Raw genomic sequence first — 15,922 nt, 5'->3', positions numbered from 1 at the left:
AGTCTATTTTTAAAGCATTTCAAAAACACGTGAAAATTCTGTAAGATAAAATAGTAAAAAAACGTAAAATTGTTTTTACAGTGTCATTATTTGTTTGTATAATTGTGTTACATTGGGTCATTAGAGATGGAATTTGTTTATGCAAGATTACCGTTTCCTTTTATTGTAAGACTCTAAAAAGAACTAAATTGGCATAATTTGATTTCTATTTACATTACATTCATGTTTATGAAAATGCAATCTGAAAATGTATATTTGAAATGTATTACAATGACCGACTTTTTGTCCTAATGTCAGCATCTCTGGTCAAAATTTACATTCAAACATTAAGCATTAAAAAAAACTTAAGCCATGAACCACACAACTACAGATGATTGTTTTTAATATTTTTATATGAACAAAAATGAGCTAGAAAAACATCAACATAAAAGTCAAAAGTGGATAAACAGGTACTAAAGCACACTGTAAAATTAGATCTCAATCATAAATATCACCCAAAAGAAAAGTATTTTGATTTTATGACAGTATTTTTTCCATGCTGAGCATTTACTTCTACCTTTACTCTAATACAATGAGTTTAAAATAAGAAAAATAACAATCAGTATGGTATGCACATTTGATTTTTCTAACAGTATCATGTTACATTTAAAATATTTATTTCTCTATTATTTCCTCTTTCCACATATTTCCTCATAAACAACTGCATTAAGATTTGCATTTTCCTTAAAAGTGCATTACTAAAACTTAGCAAGGTGGACACTTACACCACCACACCAGGCCACACTCCTAAACTTTACTGGTGACACCTTGACCTCGGCCACGTCCCCATACCTAGGTTGTCAAGGGTACCGTGAACCAGCCTGCCCTCCTGCTGACCCTTAAGTCCTCTGTGTAGGCCAGGCCTCAGTGTCAGGTTGGTGAGATCCGTCAGTTCCCTCTTGTGAGAAAGCAGCATTACCATGTGATCCAGCTTGGAGCGAATGGAGGAGTAGTGGTATTGTCGTTCTTTGGTTAGCTTCTGAACGCATTCCCTCAGGTTGCCGTCTCGAGGGACTGTGGTGCGAACAGGTGGGTGACGTTCCACCTCTTTTGGATTTCTTTGTGAAGAACTTGAGTTGGATGAAGTGCCGGAGCAGATCAGATTGCTGCCGGGGACGGTTTGTAACATAGGGTTCACGCCTTGAGGAGCTGTCTGTACGCCGACGTCTGCTGTGTGAAGGGTTGTCTGTGTAGATATATGACAGGAGGGTACCTGGGGTATGATCATCACATGCTCTGGTTGAGTTTCAGTAGTAATAAGATTGCAAACATTCTTCGCTGGTACATGAACAGGATCGTCGGATGACAGTAGTTCCTCCCTGAGCTCGTGCTCTAGCCAGTCTTCTCCCAGCGTGGAGGTATCCGAAACTGGGTTACTCTTTCTGTCTCGATCTTGAGTGTCTTTATTCTGGTGTTGGATCTCTGGGGTCTGAAGTCTGGCTGGAGTGCTAGTCCGACAGTCTGATTGAGTCTTTGTTATTCGTGCCAGGCGGGAGGGGGGTGTTCCAGGGGTTTTGAGGACAAGGTGGTCATATATACCACTGTTTCTGGCACTAGAGGGAGCTCTTGTATTCGCTGGCAGCGGGAGGGACTGGGCATAGAGGATGCGAAACTCTTCATCAAATTTCTCAGTTATCTGGCCGGATAACTCGATAAGGTTGCTGCTGTTGAGTTTGCCATCTGTCCAGTTAAACCTGGTGATAATGGAATGTGACTTAATGAATAGTAACTTTAGCAGAAATGGAAATCCGTTAGAACTGTTGTCAGACATTCGTGTGTACTGACTATGTGACATTTACAACGATTAGATTATTTTGTATAAAAAGTTTCTTTCGTGTCACAATTTAACGGAGCAACCTATGATTTAAATGATTCATTAAATGTAGAAAAGAGGTCAGTGTTACCTGTATGAACCTGTAGCCACTCTGTTCCCATCAATCAACATGAATCGCTCATGAACCTTCCCAGTGATCCGAGCACCTGATCTCATGAAGTAGGTTGAGCCTGTTATGCTCCTTACTTTCATGTGCTTCAGATAATAAAAAAGACAGTTAAACAAATAGAAAACATATTTTTAAAATAACATAGTATAATATTTTATTTAATAAAATACCTGCAGATCTTCCAACTGTACATTGAGGTTATTACACATCTGTAAGAATGAGGGAGCAGCAGACTGGTCTAATAAAATATACACAGGGATTCTGCGGTGTGTACAGGCCTCTTTCAAGTCTTGGAAGATATCTAGGTCTGTCAGGCAGTCAGTCACAATAGCAATCACCTGAGCATAAAAATCAAAGCCAGCTTACAGGAAACAGCATATCATTATTCTTCCAATTTATGAACGCAAGGTCTTGTGAAAATAAAACAAAACGTGCATTAGTACATTTGCAAATCATATGAATAAGCTAGACAGGCATGACCGAACAGCCGCTGGCTACATACCTTGATGATTTCTTATTACATTTGACCTTTAAGTATATGCAAACTGGAACAAGTCCAGGATGCCTGCAGGTATAACTGCGATAAATTCAGCTAAACCATTTATTCATTGAAGGGTGTGAAGAGCCTGTCGTGACACCTCCAACGTTTCAGGTTCAGACCTTGGAGGTAACAGTTTTGTGCAATGGACGCTTTAGCAAATTCTTAGCATTCCACACACCTGATCTAGAGAATGGGCCTCACACAGCTATCTAAACCTCACAAAAACCCAAACTAAAATTCATTTTCATGATTTCATCATTATTAGGTTTTATTTGATAAAATAGTTAAAAAGTAGAAACGGTGCTTTTAGCATTTGTATTTCCATAGTTGAACTTGTTGGACAAAAGACACATTTGAAGTTGCCATGATTTTACTGCACATATCAATGATAAACTAGGACTGTAAAACCACAATTAAAAAAAGTATGATGGGCACTTCATGAGTCACAGGTAACAGAAGATTGTAGATATAATAGTAGATAACATAATATATATATATTATGTATACATAAAATAATGAGGCAGTTAATAAGTTGCTTCATATCAACCTGGGTTAATGTAACAGTAAAACATGTACCTCCTTCGCATTTTTTATCATCCTCCTGGCCGCCTCTTTGCAACTATAAATGCACTCGCCATAACTCGGCTGAAAGTATGGAACAGCACGCGTTACTCCACGGAACGATCCCGTAGTGAACGCTGGCCACCCCATCTCTAATACTGGAGGTTCAATATCAGAGATCTCAGGGAAATACGTGACAGATGAGCAGTCCAGTGTGCCAGATTGCTCCAAATGAGAATCGTCTCCGATCAAAGACACGGATTTCGGAACAACCGCTGCACGCGAAATCCGTCTAATCTCGTCATCAGAGAGAAAGTTTGGAAGTCTCTCTGTTTTGAGGAAACCCATGAAGGCTTCAACTCCACCGGCAACCAACTCTTCAAGAGCGAGTCGGTGTCTCTCGTTGTAAAGTTCTTTCAGGTTTAAATCCTCTCCTGTCCTCGGTGTCCGCCAGCCAGGCGAGTCCTCGATACACTGGGAAAGAGCCATTACTACGCTAAATATGTTTGTGAACACCTGCTACAATGTATGACACTTCAAAGTTTCCTAAGGACTATTAGGCAGGGAGTTCGTCTATCCTGTACTTTTGGAGGACCCATCCCACCGACAGACGGCCATTGGTCGACGAGTTGTTGCCAGTCGAGTTTGATACGTCACGTGTCCGTTAAGCAAGAACTTCATTGGACAACCTGCCCTGCGCCTATTGGACGGGAGTTTGAATTTGGAGGAAAACAGAGGCGGCGTGATTCTTCGCTGTGGTGAATTGCAGGTAAGCGTATTTACACACGTAGTAGAGAGAGCACAATGCATAAAAGCCATATACATATGTAAAAGATCTAATAAAACGTAATCCAACCACAGTTTTAAGCCTACGCAAATGAACCACGAAGCATTGTTTACTGTAACAATCTCTAATTTTACGAACACAAATTGTTTATAAAATAAAAAAATAGATCGATTTGACCGCTTATGACGTTCTATCGGTCTCAAAAGCATAATTCTACTCTGATGTTATGTAGGGGCAATAACAACAGCTGGTTTAACGCGACAAGATCATTTATTGCAGTGATACCCGATGCTTGATTATATTCAATATTTTCGACGTTCGGCTGACACGTACATAACCGATGTCTACCGCGCATTCACACGGGGGAAATTAAATTTTCAGGCCAGGCCTTAATGAAGGAAAAGCCAAAACCGCATGGCAACCGTCTCGTAATGGACAGTGGGTGTTGTCTGGCGTTAACCAATCAGATTTATCTTCGCTTCTACTGTCAAAGAAAAAAAGCCGTGCGTCTCTGTAGGTGTAATTGCCACTCTGGCGTAAAGGGGGTGCCCCTGGATAGCAAGTCCACAACCACGTCCTGTGAAAATAAAAAAGAAACATGGACTTTGAAACCTTATGCGTATTTCACGTGCCCACGTAAAGAGAGTACCGCACAACCTGTTGATAAATAGACAGGCAGTGTTTGTTTCACTCCGTGTGATCGGTTTTGTTATCAGTTCGGCGAGCAGAGCAGAAGGCTGTGTGTGAACTCTCGGATTTACTTTCAACTTAACGTTATATGACCCTTTGGAGTTTCCTTATATGACCTTATACAAAACGGTTTACGGACACAGTGCTACATACTATGCTATTTATCTTTGTTTTTATGTAAATAGATTTAATGTGTGTGGTGGTTTATTCTAAAGAAATAAAAGGCGAATCAAATGGAAGAAAAAATAGCAGTAGCCTATTGAGTTGTTACTGCATAATGATTTCTATAGGCTGCGGTCGTGTGGAAATATGTAGTCAATGCTGCTCCATTCTAATAAAAAAACCGTCGGGTTTCGTCCCAATTATATTGTTGTTACAAATATTCGCTAGCGGTATAAGCACATTCCTAGTCGGGATTTTTCCCCTCGTCCCTATACGACCTAATGACCTAAAGCGCTGCTCCATATTCATGGCTATATTAGACATTTGCGCATGAGTCACTCCCAGTGTGTCTGCTCAGTCCGTCCTAGAACAGAGAGGGGTAGGTTCAGGATTTTGGGTTTGGGTGACGCGTTTTAATCACGTGCCCTTATTTGAGAGCGCCTGGCGTACATTTCTTTCCCTTCTCTCCACTCTCGCAGCGCCCATGTCAGCCGGGCACATAACCAGAGTGCCACAAAGCGGTGGATGCCCCTTATCGCGGTGACCCGACGGGTTCACGCCAGTTCACAGGGTTCATCTGAGGAGAGGTCTCGGCCCCTCCTGTTCCCCCGAGACCCGGAGCAGAGCAAAACCTAAATGTTATTCATTTCTGTATCAATAACGGATTTCCATTCGCAGTCACCGACCCGACGAAAAGGTAGGGAACTTTGACTTTTTAAAGAAGTGAACGCGATTTATTTAGGCGAGTCGGACGGTCCTCAAAAGTAGTTTTGGTAGCAGACAAGCGTGGCGTGTTATTCTACTCTAATGCGGCGCATGAAGTCGCCTCTATGTATAAAATGGCGACAGTAGATGGGAGTGCTTAGTTACATTTTTTGGTAATAGTCAAAATATTCGCCGCACAGCCGTAGCGCCGCGCTCTGCGCTGAAACTCCCGTCTAGCCGGATGGAGGTTACTAGTGCCTCAATACGAAGCGAAAGGGTTAACTTAGCAGTTTCTTACAGTTTGTTACCCAACGTTCTCGTCTGCTTCCAATTTGATTATTCGCACGCTACACCATATGCGATGTTACTATGCGTCGCTCCTCGCGCCGGGTTTGTACTTTAAACGGGATCTTTGATTGCCTTAAACGGGCTGTTAGTTTTTAAGAGCCGGCGAGGAAAAGGGAAATAGAGGCGCTTGATGGAGGAAGAGATCTTTACGTTGACGAATCTATAAGAGGTGCATGTAATTTAAAGCTGGCGCAGATATGAGCAAGCACGCGCTTTCAACTGTTAATGGGTACAGAATGTACTCAAACTCAGATTTAACTCTAAAGCGTAACTCTGCCCGTCACATCGCACCTTATAAATCATTGTTTGAAGCGATAAGGCGCTCGTGGTGTTCCGTCTGAACTCTGCCACACACCCCTTTAAATAATAATCACTTTTTGGCAAGTAACGTTACGTTACACTTTTGTCATGTAAAACACGCGTATATCAAGTAAACACGGGAGAAAAATGCACCAAAAATGTGGTTTAGTATGCATCTCTTTTTAGGTGGAGGTCTGCTCTGTGCTTGGGGTTTATAGAATGTTCTTTTTCTGATCGCCGGTGTTTTGATAAGAGGAGATTTCTGTCTGTACTGTGACTGCATCCCCAGATTGCCATTTTCGTGTAACCCCAAAATTATAGAAAAAATAATAATGGACTAAATAATCAATGAGTTGCGTGGTGTGTGTATGCTGATTTTTAGTGAAAATCTAGTGGTTTATATAACGTTCCTCGAATTAAGAGAGGAGAATTTGTCTGTGATGGATTTCTGAGCAGAATTACAAAAATGGAGCATTCCTAAATTACATTAGCCACTATGTCCTTAATCTGTGCTGTTAATCAGTCAAAAATGATTTTTTTTTAAATTTATGTAAGCTTGCTGTGCATGTATAAACAAAAATGCTTTTTTGTTGTGTCTCACGTAACCGCATTAGTAAATATTAGGAGTGATTTGATGTATTTGAATAGCAAATGGAAATAAGAACTGCAATGGGAGAATATCCTTCAAAATCTCTCTAAAATGCCTGTATTAACCTTAGTACTTTTTTGAGACAAACTTTTGGCTTAACGCCGGAGTGTCGCCAATACAAGTATTTCAGCTGCTCGAGCGCGGTTTTTTATGGAGGAGCTGGCATTTGCTCAGCCCTGGCACTTGACTCAGTGCAATTCATGGTGCTCCGCCATTTTTCTTTTTGTATCTAATGAGTGTGTCGCACCGGTGATCAAACTCAGCACATCAGCATTTTATCTCCTCTTTGCATGAGTATAAAGAACTGATTTCATTTGCAAATTCCGGAATCTTTTTGGTGGACACTTTTTGTGTTTTGATAGAAAGGCAGAAGTTATTCCGAAAAAAAACCAGAATAGCGCCTTTTGTAAAATTCTGGGGTGCTCTGTTCGCAAAAGAAATCTGCCACAGAGCGAAAAAGGATGGCTCCTCATTTGTTTCCAATTTGTATATTGGCATAAACAAATAGCGCAGTCAAATAAAATATTTGGACTTTTGTCTCTTTTGGGTGGGAGGGGTACCAAAAATGTCCCCCAAGTGTGTGTTTTTTAGGGAAGAATAGAGGATTTAGTCCCCTCTGTGTGTTGTGGGCAAGGAAAGGGAAAGGAGAGGGGTTGCTATGGCAATGTTAACACATGAGTGGCAGCGCAGACTGGCCTCCCAAGAGTCCGTGCAGCAGTCACCGAGGTAAGAGGGGGCAGAGCGGGCACTTTTGATGGCACCTGGCTTTCTGTAGTACTCGCTCGGTTCATTGACTGGATTTAAACATAAACACAGGCTCTAAAAAGTGCCAGTGTTGGTGGCATTTTGCTAATGAGTCACATCCTATAATGAAGGTGAACTGTAGGAAGCCTCGGTGGTGTTTCAGACACTACATAATTAATACAGACGCACCGACACTCACGTCAATAATATATCTCACAAACAGGGCATTATACAATCATGGCGTGTAGTCACATTCCCATCTTACATACTGGCACACGCATACAGGAAAAATTTCAATGGCATTGACGGTTCTGAATTTCCCTTGTAAATGGGAGCACCATTGTGTAGAATCAGTCGTTAATGAAAAACCTCTGATGATGACCTGCTTTTTCTTGTACGTATAAACTCGAAACTCAAAATGTAATTATTACAGCATGTGTGTACTGACCCCCGTTACGGTTTCTTGGCTTTAAACAAAAGTCACATTCATGGCATGCAACGGCACTGCGAAGAAGCCTAATGAAAGATGTTCATGCTAAGAACCTATTGATATCTTTACTGGCTTTTTCAGCTCATTCTCACGTAATAAAGGACATCCAGTCGGAGAAATAAAAGAGTCAGCTGCAAAAGAGGACGTCATGGTGCGTCTGGGAGCACTGTGTATTTGGGCAGTCATTTCGGTGCTCTTTTTTTCAACGTTCCTCAATGGTTTTATCCTTTATTTAAAAGGCAGCTGGCCATGTTGAAAAAATGTATACACACGGACACCACATCGTTTTCATTCAAAATGTAATTTTAGTCTGATGAAATCGAGGGTCAAGAAAATGGAGAATTGAAGTTTGGGTCCGTACATATTATAACTTTACAAATCTTGCGTATTTTTTCAATACGTTTGTGGAGGGAAATAAAATATTACTGAACTCTATATTTCAGATTACATATGTGGGACATCCAGTTTGGCAAGATATTTACTTATCGTTGAAACAGAACAGGAGGAAAAATGTGAACTATGGATGAACTTTATACTAAAATGGTCCCTTACAGCCTGAAGTGTAGCATGTGGAGGATTGTACCAAAAAGAAAATGATTTGTGAGTGTGTGTGTGTTAAAATCACAGATAAGTGAGGTGTAACGCAACATGAAAGAATACAAACAATCAAATTTTTGAAACTGTAAGTATATTTATACAGTATCAAACTTTGGTTTTTTTAGGCCCCTTATCAAAAAAATGAATACAACCCCTTTTTCTTATTTAGCCACGCAGAGCAACAAATTTGACATTTTGTTACATGAACCTTATGAAAGATGGCCATGCTTAAAATCTACTGTTACTTTCTAGCCATTTAATAAAGCACATTCAATCTGTATAATTGTCCTTTAATCATTAAGAAGAATAAAGAGCATCTTTTATCATGTCAGGGCTCTATTCCCAGCCCTTTGGCCTCACATCACTTTAATATCACCCAATTAGCATCACTATTTAATATAGGCAGCCCGTCACAGCGCCAGACTTATTAAACGTCACGCATATAATGTGATGTAATAGTATTGTTTCTAATCACCGAAAGAGGTCAAAGAAATGTGACTGAAGGAGATATGTAGGTCACCGTTGTTTTGCTGATTTCGAAGCAAATCCGTGGCATGCCTTTACTCCACAGGTTGCTCAGATGAAAAGGCCTCCAGTTTCACCACTAAAGCTACAAAAGTATTGAGACACACAGTAGCAGGATAGACTGTTTTGTGTGAGACTGGTTCACCCCGGTGCTGAAACACGAGGCCTCTCATTCTGAGTTCTCTTTTCAATAGCTCACTGTCTGGAAACCTCTTGTTCTGCGTCTAATCGCATGTCTCAGTTGCCAGATAAAGCATCCCATTCTTTGACAAGTGACCTGTTTTTTATATAACATTTTTTCATCTCCTGCATGTGTGGGGCTTTAAAGCTTGGGTGGTGAAGTCATATAGATATTAACATATTTGTACTTTTTATACTGTTTGCCAAAAGAAAAATGTGGTGAGCAGATTTGTGCTACCGTTGCCTGCAGTTACGAGGGCATGAAAAAAGATCAGATGTCCTCATTCATTCAGAACTGCATGTATATAACAAAAATGGTATATATAATGTATAACTTATGTAATTTTAAAAAAATACACCGTATTTAACTCATGTAGTACATAAGATGTGCTGCATGTTATTTAGGCATTTAATAATACAAAAATGTATTTTGCCATTACAATTAAAGTTTGTACACTTGTGTTATGAATCTTTTTCCTGTTCATTTTCTTAACGTTATGCTTTTAGTAAACCTGAATTATATCATGGGGTTAGCATCTATAGTCTGATGAAATCGGAGTATTATGGACTTCTAAGCAGGCTGAACATACAGTAAATACCCACGTCTGGATGCAGGGAACCGGGATTACAGCAGAAGATGCTAGTGACCCAGTTTTATTTTTCATTTATTTATTTATTTTTTATGGCAGGAAGGCAGCCGTCATGAGAAATAAAAGAGTCAGTTTCAAAAGAGGACATCATGGTCGTGTCTGGGAGCACTGTGTATTTTGGGCAGTGTTTTTAATTCCTGAATGGTTTCATCCTTTATTTAAAAGACAGCTGGCCACACTGAAAAAATATATACACATGGACACCACATTGTTTTCATCCCAAATGTATTTGTAGTCTGATGAAAAAGGTCAAGAATATTTCGAGCTAAACCCAAAACAGAGGTCGGAGAGATTTCAATCAGTACATTCTAGATATGTGTAATGCATGGAAAAAAAGCAAGTAGTACAGTCTTCGATTTATTTACTGGCCTGTACTTAGCTGAAATATTGAAGCTGCTGAAATGAGATGAGCTAGGCTAATTTATATGATCTGCTGTCAGAGGAAAATGCTTCCATGGAGACAACACACTGTAACAAATCATTATCTAGTGCTTATTTGTCGGAGTTTGAGAAGGAATGTTAAAACAGCGAGGACTGTACTCAAAGGTTTCGTGTTCCAGACACAAAAAGTAGGCAATATACGGCCGACTGGTATAAGATATTTATATAATTACTAAAGCAGAACGAGTGGAAAGAGGTGAACCATATATGAACTTTGTCCTTAATTGGCCCCTTGCCTTCTGAAGTGTAGTGTGTATGTTTGGCAAAGAAAGAGAGTGTGTGTGCATGTGTAAAACATGCTCAAATCAAAGAGAATTGTGTTTTTATTTCAACTATTTATAAGAAACAGCATCTTAATATTGGATTTACACCTTCCCATTAATATATATATATATATATATAGGCTACTTTTTTATTTTAGAATGTATTTAGATTTATACACTACACTACTGGGAAAAGATAAATATTTTGACTTCATATTAGTTACATAATTGTAATAAACGTTTAACAGTAGTTGGAGAGAGCATTTCAGTAAGTAAAATAATGTTGATGCACCTGCAAAGCTGGTATTTGTTTATCTTTTTTTGTTTCATTTCAAAACGTCTTGTTTTCTTTCTGTAGGTTCACAGGGAGTTGTCGCTGCACTCCCTTTTGCAATGGGAAGTCCTGATAGCTAAAAGTTCAATGATAACTGGTTCATCACGGCTGGCTGATGACACCTCAACTCCATACAATTCCAGTATTTGTTTCTGACTCATCACTCATCTGCACAATCCGACACAATGGCCAGCAAAAGGAAATCTACGGTTCCCTCCATGATTCCATCCAAAAACAAGCACATGCGAGAGGACATCATCCTAGGATGCTTACCCGAGCTCCTACCCACAATACCTGAAGACAGCATTCTCAGTATCTCCACAGATGAGGATACACAACGATTCCACGACTTCTCAAAAGGGGAAAAGAGTTCATGCTGGAAAAGGGGAACATACAGCTGTAATCTGTGCTGCTTTGATTCCAGAGACATGAACCTATTTCTCAATCACATAGACAACTGTCACATGGACTTTCATGCTCAACCAAACTTCTACTGTTTGCCTTGCAAGGTTTCAGCGTTGAAGTTTGAAGATCTTGCTTTACATAATGCAAAGTCACATCCTGAACTCCATAATGCACACAGGAAAGTATCGCTGAAAGTCGCCAAAAGAGATGGAGCAATTACAGTGGAGCAAAACCTGTTTACGGAAGAGGATTCCGGCAAATCCGGGATATCCATTACAAAGACACCCATAATGAAAATGACCAAAGGGGGACACAAAAAAATTGTCATCTCCCACACTGTTGAGGTACAAAGAGCCGAGCCCAGAAACGACAAGTTTTCAATCGTAACCAACGGCACGTCAGTAGTGACACTACCCCTTACAACATCACCACAACTTATCTGTGGCATCGGTGCTCCCCCAATGCATAAAGTCCCAAACATACCAGGGATGCATAACCGTGGCCCTCTGTGGAACTCCAATCCTTCATTTTCAGAATCAAACAGTGATCTCCCAAAAGTCATGATCCCTCTAAGTAGCATCCCCACATACAATCCTGCCATGGATTTGAGCAGTTTTCTCAAGACATCCTTCGGCAAGTTTCCTTACCCAACCAAAGCCGAACTGTGTTATTTAACAGTGGTGTCCGGCTTTCCAGAGGAGCAGATCAAACTCTGGTTCACGGCCCAAAGGCTGAAGCAAGGGATCAGCTGGTCTCCTGAAGAAATCGAAGACACACGCAGAAAGATGTTCAACACAGTATTCCAAGCTGCACCAAAAACGTCACAAAATAAGTCCCATCACCACATCGCCCAACACTGTGTTTCTGTGCTGCCTGCATCTTTGAGTTCAAGCTACGTACAACAGATACCAAAGGGAAGCATTATGGGTTGGAAAGGAGGGGTCATAGTCAGTCAGCCTAACGTGACACAGGCCACATCTCTTAAGCAGCAGCAGCCAGTTGTTCAAGCGCCACATGTAAATATCCATCATGCTCCCATCCCTAAGGAAACTGGAAATGAGTTCACTTTTCAGTTAGCTGAGAACTGCAACGTTGCAAACAGATGGGGTAGCGTTAGCAATCACGGATACACTGGAAAAGGTGAGACTGGCTGCAGCACATATAGCAAGACAAGTGTTAGCTGCTTGCCTGGTAAAAGCCAAAGCAGCAGTTACAGTGAGGGCAGCATTATGAATCTGACTAACATTGTCAGAAAAATCGACTGTCATGTAAATGACAGAAGCGCAAACTCCACCAGCAAATCTAATATCAGTTCTCCTTCCTTTTATGGGCAACAAAAAGCATCCAGTAACGCTAAAGAAAGCAGCAACAGCAGCACTTTTGCCACCACCAGCAAGTATAACAATGGAAGCACTTATAAAAGCACCAGCCACAGTACTATTTGCACTAAAAGGGATGGAAACATTTTAGAAAACACCAGCAAAAAAAGCAACACTAGTGACACTAGTGTGATCTGTAGCAGCAACATAGAAACTGAAGAGTTTATACCGCCACTGCTCCCCCAGCCTGGAAGTCTCATTGATCCATCTCTTAGAAAAGGCAAGCTATTGCCCGAGCTATCGGGCACTCTGAAGCAAAGCTTTATTCATAGCTCATTCCCAGAACAAAAGCAGGTTCAAGGTCTGCCTGTCCAAAATCAACCATACGTTGTACGTACTTTGACAGACACCCAGTCTGCTTTGACGGGATCATTAAGTAATGTTTCCCTCCAACTCCCTACAACAAGTTCACGCATTCAGGAGGAACTTAATCAACACTTCTCTCCACCCCTTTCTGCTCCCCAAGAGCAAACTTCTCCAAAAAACCTTCTGGGAGCACCTCAGGTCCAATCCCCTCACAAGGAACACGATCCCAAGCACTTACCTGCCTTACACAAAGACGCTAAGCTATCGGCTTTTGATGCAGAAAGGTTGCACTCGAACAGAAATATAACACAAAAAGAAGGTGAAGGACTGACAAAAACGTTTTATACGGCTGATGACCACAGCAGCCTATTTAACGCACTACATACTTTGCCGAATGAGAACACTAACAAGAAACAAGAAATGCCGCATGTACAACAATATGTACAAGACGCGGACCAATGGGAATGCAGCACCTCATGTTCAGAAGAGTCAAAAAGGAGCCCAGTGAAGATAAATGTTATAGCATTGAACAAAGAAGAGAGGTTGTACAAGACCAACAACAGCAAGCAGCTAAAGACCAGGCCATCGGAGAGCTGGGTCAACGATGGTGGTCCTAGCCATAAAATTGAAGCTTCAGAATGGCAGGCTGTGGAAGAACATGCATCTGATATAAGTTACATCCAAACACATCAACCAGACAAAAGTTACATCGAAACACATCAACCAGACAACAAAGCTAACTTTCTGGAGTTTGAAACAGTCAAACTGGATGCTCAATCAGAGCGAAAAAGTATTTTTCAGAGTCTGGACTGTGAAGCTCCTCCGCTGCCAAGAAATAAGATGTCAAAGGAAACTTTGGAGGCGTTAGACAAATCAAATGCAGGAGAAGATTACTGGGAGATAAAGCATGAGGAGCATCAACAACCAATGGCCAACCAGAGTTTAAGGGGGCATCAAGCTCAAGACGGTCAATCGAGGTAAACTCATGTCTATTCTTTCAATGATCTTGGAACCACTTTATGTAAATTTTCATTAACTAATGTTTGGTTAGTTAATGAAAGCAAGGAGTGATACAATATTTGTCCCTGCCTTAGATTATTATTTATAAGGATATTTTTTGGCTTTGGTCGAGCTAGATGTAATGAATTATAGATCTACTCAGTGTGTCCTAACGTGAATAAATGATGAAAATTGTGCGTTGCAAAGTGCTGCACCGTAAAGTCTCTTGTGAAGTTGTTCGCCTTGTCTTACATGTCTTTTTGTTTCTTGCAGAGACTGCCTCAGAGGAGAGCTTCTGAAAGTTTGAGGATTTCACTCCTCAAGAGCAAGAGGCAGCGGATCCCGTACTCATCCTGAACATTACATTTCTTGTTTTCTTTAACTATGACAGCAGATGAGATTGTAACGTTTGTGATGGTGAATGGACTCCAGAGAGTAGCCGCTTCAAATGTGTGTCTGATCCGATTTACGGACAAGGAAATTCTATGTAGGCAACTACAATGTATATGCTTGAAACTGCACTATCGAGTGTGTACTGGACGTTAGGAATGTCAGTTAGATATTGTGATGCTTCTTACTATTTCAAATAATCAGCACTTCTGCAATGCCTTGGATTTTACCATAACGTTGGAGCGTTCCAACCAACTTAACCGTCATTATGTCCAGATCAAATACATTCTTTACAGCTTATTTTTCCACACAGCATCTAGCAGTTAGCGACAATTCATGCACTATAACTTGCTTTAGTGGTGTCTGTCTGCACACACAACTAATTGGCCAGACATTGCCTTAAACGTCACCTTCCTATTTCTATGACTGGCTGCACAAACAAGCTTTTCAGCAACCGTGTTGATGTGTGTATAAAATGGGGATGTAGAAACCCAACATGAACTGCTGCTATATCTTTGGAGGTGTTTTTTATAAGCATAACAAGACTATTATATGTGAAAGCTTAAAAAAAATGAAATGTTAATTTATGGTGGAGAAAGTAGAAAACGGTGTGCTTACGATCCAAGAGGATTACGTTCTCATAGACAGTTGGAACATGCTCTGCTAACTGGATTTTCCCTGTGCTTATAGCTGACGTTGGGCTACTTTACTATATATATATTTATATATATACACATATACATTATGCATCATTTATATGCTGCTAAGTTCAGACCATCCAAAGTGAATAACAGGTGCTTTTCATCCCTTATTATTTGCATTTGTATTCAATGTGGTTTCTCTTTGAAAGTTAACACAAAGATCATATCTGAACTTACAGTATTACCTTCCCTTCAAGTACCATTGTGCAGATCTGTCTTAACACAGTGCACTGGAGTGTTATCCTTTCTACACATTAAAAATCTTTTGGTATAAATAGAGAATGTCAAATTTGAGTTTTGCATTTCACAGCAGTTTAACTTCACACACTTAAAGCAAAAGATATAGATCAGACTGAAACAAGGCAGGTATAGCAAATTCAGTTATGCTTATATGCGTGTACTAACATGTCGATTGCAGCTTTGCTTTGTATGAAAACGCACATCACACAACATCAAATGATTAACAAACAATTCATAAAGAAGGATGACACAAAGCCAATTTAAGTATCGGTCTTTTAAAGAGAAAGGAAGTTATCTCGAGGGAATAAATGATTAGAATACTTGCTTGAACACTAGTGTCACAGAGAGGTCCCGGGTGCACTTTTCAAAAGGAATGAAATCTTGCCTAGGACTACAGCTTGGCTTATACATCATACAGCCCTTTCTTCCAAGACAAACAGACTGGGCCTTTTTTTAAATGCTTCCCCTTAGAGTTCTTCCTGAGGTCTGTTCTCAAAGCACAATTCGGTTCTTATTTCACACGGTTCTGAGAACACATCAAATTCTTCAACCC

General features: G+C 40.4%; 2 protein-coding genes across 2 annotated transcripts; one reads left to right on the top strand and one right to left on the bottom strand.

Annotated features, from left to right (window-relative positions):
- Positions 1-216: 216 nt before the first annotated feature.
- fam83d (family with sequence similarity 83 member D) lies at positions 217-3,770 on the bottom strand. Its single transcript, XM_079482579.1, has 4 exons — positions 3,100-3,770; positions 2,153-2,320; positions 1,944-2,068; positions 217-1,733 (listed from the first exon to the last, which is right to left on the bottom strand). The coding sequence occupies exons 1-4, from the start codon at positions 3,571-3,573 to the stop codon at positions 794-796; spliced, it is 1,707 nt and encodes a 568-aa protein (XP_079338705.1). The 5' UTR covers positions 3,574-3,770; the 3' UTR covers positions 217-793.
- A 1,309-nt stretch (positions 3,771-5,079) lies between these two features.
- On the top strand, positions 5,080-15,916 carry zhx3a (zinc fingers and homeoboxes 3a). Its single transcript, XM_079483691.1, has 3 exons — positions 5,080-5,420; positions 10,974-14,016; positions 14,312-15,916. Exons 2-3 carry the CDS (start codon positions 11,135-11,137, stop codon positions 14,343-14,345), a joined length of 2,916 nt encoding a protein of 971 aa, XP_079339817.1. The 5' UTR covers positions 5,080-5,420; positions 10,974-11,134; the 3' UTR covers positions 14,346-15,916.
- Positions 15,917-15,922: the final 6 nt, after the last annotated feature.

This window comes from Barbatula barbatula (assembly GCF_947034865.1).
Source record: "Barbatula barbatula genome assembly, chromosome: 20".
Lineage (NCBI taxonomy): Eukaryota > Metazoa > Chordata > Actinopteri > Cypriniformes > Nemacheilidae > Barbatula > Barbatula barbatula.
This window is presented reverse-complemented; position numbering and strand designations above follow the sequence as displayed.